Source organism: Pagrus pagrus, assembly GCF_965226575.1.
Source record: "Pagrus pagrus genome assembly, chromosome: 16".
NCBI lineage: Eukaryota > Metazoa > Chordata > Actinopteri > Spariformes > Sparidae > Pagrus > Pagrus pagrus.
In genome coordinates, this window is record NC_140200.1 from 16638071 (window position 1) to 16646723 (window position 8653).

At 42.0% G+C, this 8653-nt stretch overlaps 1 protein-coding gene across 1 annotated transcript; it reads left to right on the forward strand.

Annotated features, from left to right (window-relative positions):
* The first annotated feature begins 90 nt into the window (after positions 1 to 90).
* On the forward strand, positions 91 to 6045 carry LOC311271920 (hepatic sodium/bile acid cotransporter-like). Its single transcript, XM_084377906.1, has 8 exons — positions 91 to 115; positions 1932 to 2166; positions 2279 to 2365; positions 2849 to 2961; positions 3856 to 4060; positions 4385 to 4563; positions 4676 to 4875; positions 5809 to 6045. Exons 2-8 carry the CDS (start codon positions 1948 to 1950, stop codon positions 5868 to 5870), a joined length of 1065 nt encoding a protein of 354 aa, XP_084234032.1. The 5' UTR covers positions 91 to 115; positions 1932 to 1947; the 3' UTR covers positions 5871 to 6045.
* The last annotated feature ends 2608 nt before the right edge of the window (positions 6046 to 8653 follow it).

Here is an 8653-nt window from a genome sequence, read left to right on the forward strand (position 1 = left end):
AAGCAGGGAGAAGTGTTTGTTTACTGGGAATCCACCTGGGAGCTCTTGCTGCTGTTTTCTACAAGCTGACCTCTGAGAATAAGTGTGCAATTCTCACCTTCAGAACAGTCAAGCAGTAAGTAACTAGTGGTGTTCTAGTACTTTTTCTTTTTGCACGTGTGTGAGAAATCCTGCGAAGGTAACTTGTCTGCACACAGCTTGTGAGCATGCCAGTAGGGAGGATGTGGTTGTCAGCTCTGGAGATGGAGGCTCACTTGGAGAGTGAGGTTTGAGAGAAAAAAGGCAAAAGCAGGGTGTCTTTATCAAATTAGCCAGATTTAAGTGACTTCCTGCAGATATATACACGTTTACTGTCAGTCAACAGTTTCTGAATGTCTTACATGTCAGCAGGGGTGCAGGGCACGTTAATGTTAGCTAGCTATAAACTGCAATTTTCTTGCATGCAGTGCTGTATCCAGGATTTTATAAATACTGACATCATACTAAATAAAGGAATTAGAAAATCTTGTTATTAAAATAATCTTGAGCAGCATGATGACCCAGAAGAGACTGATTTCTCTCTCCTGTATATATGACTTATTTAACATATGGATGCCAGTTAAAGTAATTATGAGTTTAGTGTTGACATTTCATCTCATGACTTTTGAATCTCAATTTTCACTTTTTAATCTCATAACTATGATTGAATTATTAATTATGACATCCCATTAATAAACTTACATTTCTGTGTCCAGCTACATTAAAATGTTTTACTAAATACTTGTATAATGCTGATAAATGATAAATAGGGGGACTTAAAGTTGTAGCCATGTTGCCTTTTCTCTGCCAGTCAGCATCCTGTATGTGCTGAAAACATAAATATACAGGTAGTACTGTATCAACTGTATGAATAAACATACGTTGTGTTTTCTGCTGCAGGTGCCGAGAGTAAAGGTGAAATTACTCTACCTTGAAAATTAGGTGACAGGTTCACAAGACCATATAATGTGAATTATGAACTAGACTCTGAACTTGCGCTCCTCATGTTCGCTCATGGTAACCACTGCTTATCAACACAACATGTGTACTTGTTGAGAAGCAACAGACACTTCGCTGTAACAGTGACACAGCAGAAGTATTTATTGACACAATTATTGTGGTCAAAGGTTTACATACACTTGTAAAGAACATGTATATGATGGCAGTCTTTGTTTCAGTGATTTCTACTGCCCTCATTGTTCTGTGATGGAACGAGTTGAACAATAATGAATTTATCAAAGGTCTTCTAAAAATGTGAAAATGTGAAATCTGACTGTGACCAAATCAAAATCAAACCATTGTTGTTACCAAGGACGTGGGAAGTAAAGGTGCTGATGGGGCTGAAGCACCCCCAAAATGACGCATTATAAAAACCATCAACTGATAAAAAAAAATGCATATAAAATATGCACTTCGATGCTCTATAGGCAAATGGACATTACGATTTTAACACAAAGAACTAAATGGTCTAAGTATAACTTCAGCCGAATTTACAAGAAGGCCAAAATAATTAAGAATTTGTCATAGACTATTTTCCACAGAGTTTATAAAGCTGCTCTTAACTCATCAACTCTCAAAATTGAGTAATTTTATAAGGGAGTCTGGGGACTTTCCTCTCCCTCGTCATCTCTGTGCTGTTGTTGACTGTAGTTGCTGCGGCTGCTCTGACCTTTAATATGTTGGTGTTCAGGTTCACTCTGTAGTGTAAAACATTTTCACATTATTGTAAATTATTGACCATTCAAATGAAGACAGGAAACATGACTGACGCTCAACATTTACAATAACATCATTATACAGACTGATCCCTCAGCACCCCCAGCTGTGACTGACGTCCCACTTCCCTTGTTGTTACATTTGTGGATATATTTCAAGCACAAAATCAAATTTCTTACTTTGTGTCATCAACCTAGTACGTGCTGCTCCAACATGGCATCCACCACGGACTCCACAGCAGATCTACTCTCTGATCCAGATTCATGGCTCAATGAAAGCTTCTGGTTCAACTCGACGGCTGCGAACACCAGCTCAGTTTACACGCCTCTGATGTCGCCAGTAATCAACAAAACCATCAACATATCTTTGATCATTGTCTTAACCATCACCATGGTTTCAATGGGATGCACCATGGAGGTGTCCAAGATCAAGGTGACTTCAGGTGATATCCACTAGTTTAAGTACATCATCTGTGTTTATATAGTAGGTCTTCACCTTCTTTGTAAGATTTCTGTGCCAATACATCTTTTTTTCTTCTTTGCAGCATCACATAATGAAACCTAAGGGGGTGGCGATAGCAGCGCTGGCCCAGTATGGCGTCATGCCCCTTACAGCCTTTTGTTTAGCTAAGGTTGGTATTGCTTTAAGCTCTGGTAGTTAAAGGGACAGTTCACCACAAAATCAAAAATGCATATTTTTCCTCTTTCCTGCAGAGCTATTCTTCTTTCTAGATTGTTTTGGTGTGAGTTGTCAAGTTTTGGAGATATTAGCCATAGAGATGTCTGCCTTCTGTCCAATATTACAGAACTACATGGAGAAATCATGACCCGGTCACTCAAAATAAACCCATGACTTTGCTGTAGCTCGTTTAGTTAGTTCACCTCTGGTCCACGAGTATGTGCGCACTTCCTTAGGCGCGGTGATACAGAAAGAAAATAGTTCCTACATGAAACTGCTCACAACAAGTGGACTGTGGACTATCTTGAGTAACTGGGTAACATTTAATCCATTTCCATAATCAACATGAGATCAGCACCAGTATCAGTGAAAGACATCGTTAGCAGCGCTAGAAATTGCCAGCTGTGTATGAATGTGCTATGATTTCATGCTGTAGGCGCTCCAGCTGTCTGAAATCAGAGCTGTGGTGGTTCTGATCTGTGGCTGCTGTCCTGGAGGAAGCCTCTCCAACATCCTGGCCCTGGCTCTGCAGGGAGACATGAACCTCAGGTACACACAAGCGAACACTGCAACTATAGAGGTTGGTGGCTCCAGAAGCTTCTGTGAGCCCAGGTATATATCAGGGAAGGTTGACTGTGAAACCCAACATTCTGGGTCAGTCTTTACTTTACTATGGTCTTATCATCAAGGACCAGATGGTGAGAACAGCTGATAACTAAAACACCACAGATCTAACAGATTCTTTCAGATAATGATGAGTTTGTTGATAAAATACAAGTACGAGACAACATCCCATCACGTGCTGTGTGTGCCAATCAATGCTGGCAACGAATCAGAATCCAGATATTACTATATATCTCAGCAAATTCACATTCAAAAACAACATGTTACAATAGGCCTGGAATGTAAAGATGGCGGCATGTTATGAAACAGCTGCTGTATAACGGAGCAGTGTGAGGGCAGTAAATCCTGGAACAGATCGTCTACTCTGAAGAAAATATTGCAGTTAACAAATTGGACATCTGACCTGCGGCCTCCTGGAGAATACAAATGATCAGTACGCCTCACAAACTTAACAGCATGCTGTCAAGTAAAATTTAATTGATTCATACTCATTGACCTTTCGTGTGCACAAGGGGAAAGGTTAACGGGTCAACAGAAAAAGAGTTAGGACACATGAAAATCATCCATTAAGAAAACAATGTGTCTGTTTAATCGCTCTTCTTCTCCACAAAACAAAGATAGTTTTCCAGATTCCTCATTGCTAACCAGATTTTCTAACCAACAGTGGGCCCAAACAAAAGGTCAGGGGTCACGGGACCAGTATTTGTGCCGTTGCGCTCCTTGATTGAGTATGAATACATGAGTTGTGATGGAGAATAAACAGTGGCCCAGCAGCAGTTGTTCACTAGCCAGAGGTTATCCCCTGTGTTTCCCCCTCAGCATTGTGATGACTTGCTGCTCCACGGTGCTGGCTCTGGGCATGATGCCTCTGCTGCTCTACCTCTACTGTCAGGGCTTCCCTGAACTGCGGAACGCCGTGCCCTACACGGAGATCATGGTATCGCTGGTCATGCTCCTCATTCCCTGCGGTGTCGGCATCCTCATCAACTACTACAGGCCGCAGTACTCCAAGACCATCACAAAGGTTAGTGCATGCCCGAGCCTCGACTTATCAGCTGATACCGGCCCATCACAGATATATCGACACTGGTGTATGTGTTGCTCCATATGTGCTGATATGTGCTGATCAGGATATATAGTCTGAAAATAATCATTTAAGGTTATATTGCCCAGCCAAGGTAAATGTAATCCAATAAAAAATATTTTTTAAAAACCCTGCACTGTAGTTCTTTGTAAATATTGCTCAAACTGTTTGTGGTAGTGAAGGAACATGTCATCCACTGCAGCTCACTGAAAACAATAGAAAGGCTGATGAATCCACTGTCTAACTTGTTTCTGCTGCTCTCAGGCAGGCATCATTATACTGATGATCGCTGTTGTATTGATCACTACCCTCGCCAGCATTGGGATCGGAGGTTCCATCCTGTCGGTGCTGGCTCCTCCCCTCATGGCCATCGGCGCTCTCATGCCCTTCATAGGCTACACCTTTGGCTACGTCATCTCTGCGCTCTTCAGACTCAAACACTCGTAAGTCGACTCAAGCTCTGATGGACACTGTGACACGTGGCATTGTACTCATGTCAGGGAACAAAGAGTCATGAGCTTTCCTTTATGTGTACATCCATCCACCTCCACTCAGGGAGTGTAGGACTGTTGCTATGGAAACAGGCTGTCAGAACATCCAGCTGTGCTCCACCATCCTGAAGGTGGCCTTCCCCCCAGAGCTGATCGGCTCTCTGTTCCTGTTCCCCATGGTCTACGCGTCCATCCAGCTGATGGAGGCGGGGGTCATCGTCGTGCTGTTCAGGTGCCACCAATGGTTCACACGGAAAAAGAAAGGTGAGGCTGACACCAGGATTTTACAGGGTTGAAGTGTCGAGGAAGGCCTTTAACACAGTGCAGAAATGATTAGTTGATTATCAGAAAAGTAATTGCAGACAGTGCTTAAGGTCGTAGTTTTAGAGAAGACAGACTCTTTAATAAGAAGAGAAAGATCTTCATTGATGGATTTTGTTGTATGCATAAAAAAACTAAATAAACAAACTCTTTGTGTTAATGATTGAATAAACTGAATAAACAAACAGACTTTCGTACTATATAGTGCCCCTTTTACACTCCGTTAATCTTTAAAGTTATTTATCAAGCACAAATCAGAATCACAAATACTTTATTATCCCCGAAGGGAAAATTGTTTACCTTACAGCTGCTTCCATTACAAATGTAACTACTTCTGGTTCTAATTTTGTAATTCTTATAAATTAAAGAACTACATTGGTAAGTAGCTTAATGGATAACGCTCAACATGGTGTCAGTTATCAGGAATCAATGGACAATGATTGTCATGGAGACCAATTACTTCCAGATTATGGACCCCTCAAAGGGCATTATCCCACTTATACCATGGTCTCTTGCCAAATACATAAATGTTAAAGCCATTAATATATATTTTAATGCATTTTGCAATCAACAGCGCTCAGTTTTGAAAAGGAGGAAAGAATGCGTGGAATAACAAAAGTGTTTAACTGGTTCTGATGAATCGATTTTGATTATTTGTGGACTGCTTTTCAAAACCTGCTGCCTACATTTCCCACAACGCAACTTTGCCACTGAACGACATCACTCTAGGCAATATATCAGATCACATGCAGCTTCCTCTGGAGCCACAAAAGGCTTTTTACTACTATTTTTGAACTATGTAGTAACCCTTTAACGATTCTGTTAACTGAAAACTTTAATAAATCCTTCTTATCCACTTGTCTGTCTGGCCTACAGACACATATGAAAAAGCAGAAACAGACGAAAAGACTGAAGAGCCACCTCAAGAGACTCCATGACGGATGCATCTCAAACGCTGAACTCCTGCTGACCAAAGAGGCAAAGGCTCTGCAGTACTTGAAACAAATGGAAAAACTGCAGTTTGTGCCAAGATATTTTTTACATTATGAATTGTGAGTTTACAACATGCAATTGTATTTTTGTTTTATATAAAGAACTCATGAACACAAATAGTGATTTAGTTAAAATTGTTTTATTTTTTAAGTCTATCGTCTTCCTACACCATACAAACGTCCATCATTTTTCCACTGAAAATAAAATCCCTATGTACAAAAAAAGGTTTTTCCAAACTCTTGTCTACACGTTCATTTGTACCACAGTAACATCAGTCACAGTACCAACAGATTCTTGGAATTACTTTGCACACTTGTGTAAAACAAAAGTCTGCAATGCTGTACACAAAAAAAACCCTACACCAAATAAAAAAGAAAATTACAATGCTAGAATAAACTGCATTCTGTGAGCAACACCATGTTACAGTGTTGAAATTAAAGAGTTGACCGTATCTTCAGAAAAGCATTACATCTCTCAGTTAGCGGCAAGAAAAAGGGGATGATCTTTACTGTACAGCTGTTCAACTGCAGGAACAACGTGCATTAATGTACAGTGTTCATGATACCGAAGCTGCCAATGCCAGTTATGATGGTGGTTTCTATTTGAGCCTAAAGCACAAATAAAATATTTCAATAGTGATAATAAGAGTAGGCTACAATTTCGATCAAACAAAAGCACATGCAAGCATTCTAAGTAATAGATATCACATACACCAGCTGTGGTCAGTATGGTATGTCAGAAAATACAGGAAGAAGTGACTTGGAAAACAAGTCAGCGGGCTCCTTTGATTTGGGGGCTGGGGAGGATGCACCGCCAGCAGGGGAGCCAGAGCGGGACCGGGAGCGCGACCGGTTGTGGGCCTTGGCGGGGCTGCGGGAGCGTCTGGGGGAGCGGGATGGAGAGCGACCACGAGAACGGGACCGTGAGCGAGAGGAGCTCTCAGACCGGGAACGACTTCTCGACCTAGGAAACAAGTAACATTAGGACTTCTATAATTATGTACAACACAGGGTTCCTACACTTTTTCCAGAGACAAGTTCAAGCACTTAATTGTATATTTTAGTAGTTAGGCTAATAATGTTAATTATGTATGTTAATTGAAGGAATCTCATTCATATCGTCACGGGGCTAGTGCATTTATGTGCCGCAGGGGGCTCAGGGGGAAACACCAGGAACATCCAGCGAGAAAGTTGTTATATCTGATTTTTTTCCCCACCACATAATTCTAAGAAGCAGTGTAATAAACGTATGTCATACGAGTTAAAGACAAAGCTTGGTTCTCAAATGTAATGTGCATAATGTCATTGTGTTTTCATGCTAATTTCTATTCTTTTTCTTCACAGATTCACAGCTGAAGTTCAAGATTCACATTGACAAGAGCATCCTTTTCTTATTTAACACCTACCCTCTTTTTCAGCCTCTTTCTGAAATAAAGGTGCCTTTTCACATCTTCTCTGGGCTCGTTTTATGTTTGTGACATTGGTGAAGTGGCTGTAGCAGTCTCTGTGGTAGCCACGGTTAGCTGGTGTAGCCGGAGCACCCTCACTCCTTCTCACAGCGGGGCGCTGTATCTCCTTGGTGCACTGATTGATGGGCGGGCGCACCTCTATAGAGCAGCTGGTTTCACCTGGCGTGGCGGAGTGGACGTCAGCGTGGTGAAGCTCAGGTGGCGTGGCTCTGCTGTCGTTGGTGCGTCCTTGGTATCTCCGCCACAGACACACGTTTCCTCTTGCAGCGCACAGGTAAGGCGCAGTAACGCGCACCGCTGCGTCTTCTCGACAGTTGTCTCCGCTGCAGGGTGGCAGACCGCTGGGTGTTTTGTAGTGATGTCTCTACGTGGTAAGTCGGCGTTGTCCGCTCCTCGCTTTCCATTTTGTTCCGCCTCCAGCTGATTGCTATTGTTCTGTGTGTTGCCTTTAGAATATTCATTCTGAGTCCATGATGCTATGCCGGTGAGGCCCCAAAACATCAACGCCATCACCTCCTGGACCCACTGCTGTTTTGGCTTACTGAAACTGTGTTTTGTGGCTCGTCAGCTCTTTGGAGCAACGTCAGAGCGGTCATCTGACCTCAGAGGCTGCTGCGAGCTGGCATCGGGGCTTTGATTGCTGCCCCTGGGAACTTCGTTAATTAAATTAATTAATATTTGTATTAATGTTGTGTTAATGTATATTGCTGAGTTTGTGTGTGCGGTGTCACGGGTGTTTTTGTTAATTATCCATCCCTTGATTTGATTTCGGGCGCCGAGGTAGCCCCAGCTCTGTTCACCCCTTCATTTTGGCCCCAGTCTGGCAGCACGTGAGTCAGCCGATGATGATTTTGATGTGTTCTATTTAACTGTTCAATAAAATTGTTTATCTTTCTAAAAAAAACGTCTCTTGCCCGTGGTATTTCGGACTGTGCGACCTGTAATAACAGTAAAGGTAGGCTACTTAATTATTTCTTCTAAACAATTAACTATCTCCTGGGGCGAAACTCCCCAGGTGGCGTTGTTGGCGACACCTTTTTCGACCCTCCACTTGCCACACTGGCATAGTGGCAGGTTCCTGAAGTTTGAGGTTCAGTTAACTTTTTTAAATGGACAATTAATGAAGGCACATCCCTTCTTTTGAAAACTTCAGTCTTCTGTTACATTTATAATGTCCTCAAAATGTCACTGTGAGTTTTGCACATAATATTACCAATTTCCAACATCTGAGGTCCAGTGAGTTGTTTTCTTTTCCAAAAG

Excerpts from the sequence above, each read along its gene's own strand:
- LOC311271920 (XM_084377906.1), top strand. The coding sequence starts at position 1,948 with ATGGCATCCACCACGGACTCCACAGCAGATCTACTCTCTGATCCAGAT. Across the intron at positions 4,061-4,384 it reads ACTCCAAGACCATCACAAAG|GCAGGCATCATTATACTGAT; the intron begins GTTAGTGCATGC and ends TGCTGCTCTCAG. Across the intron at positions 4,876-5,808 it reads GTTCACACGGAAAAAGAAAG|ACACATATGAAAAAGCAGAA; the intron begins GTGAGGCTGACA and ends TCTGGCCTACAG.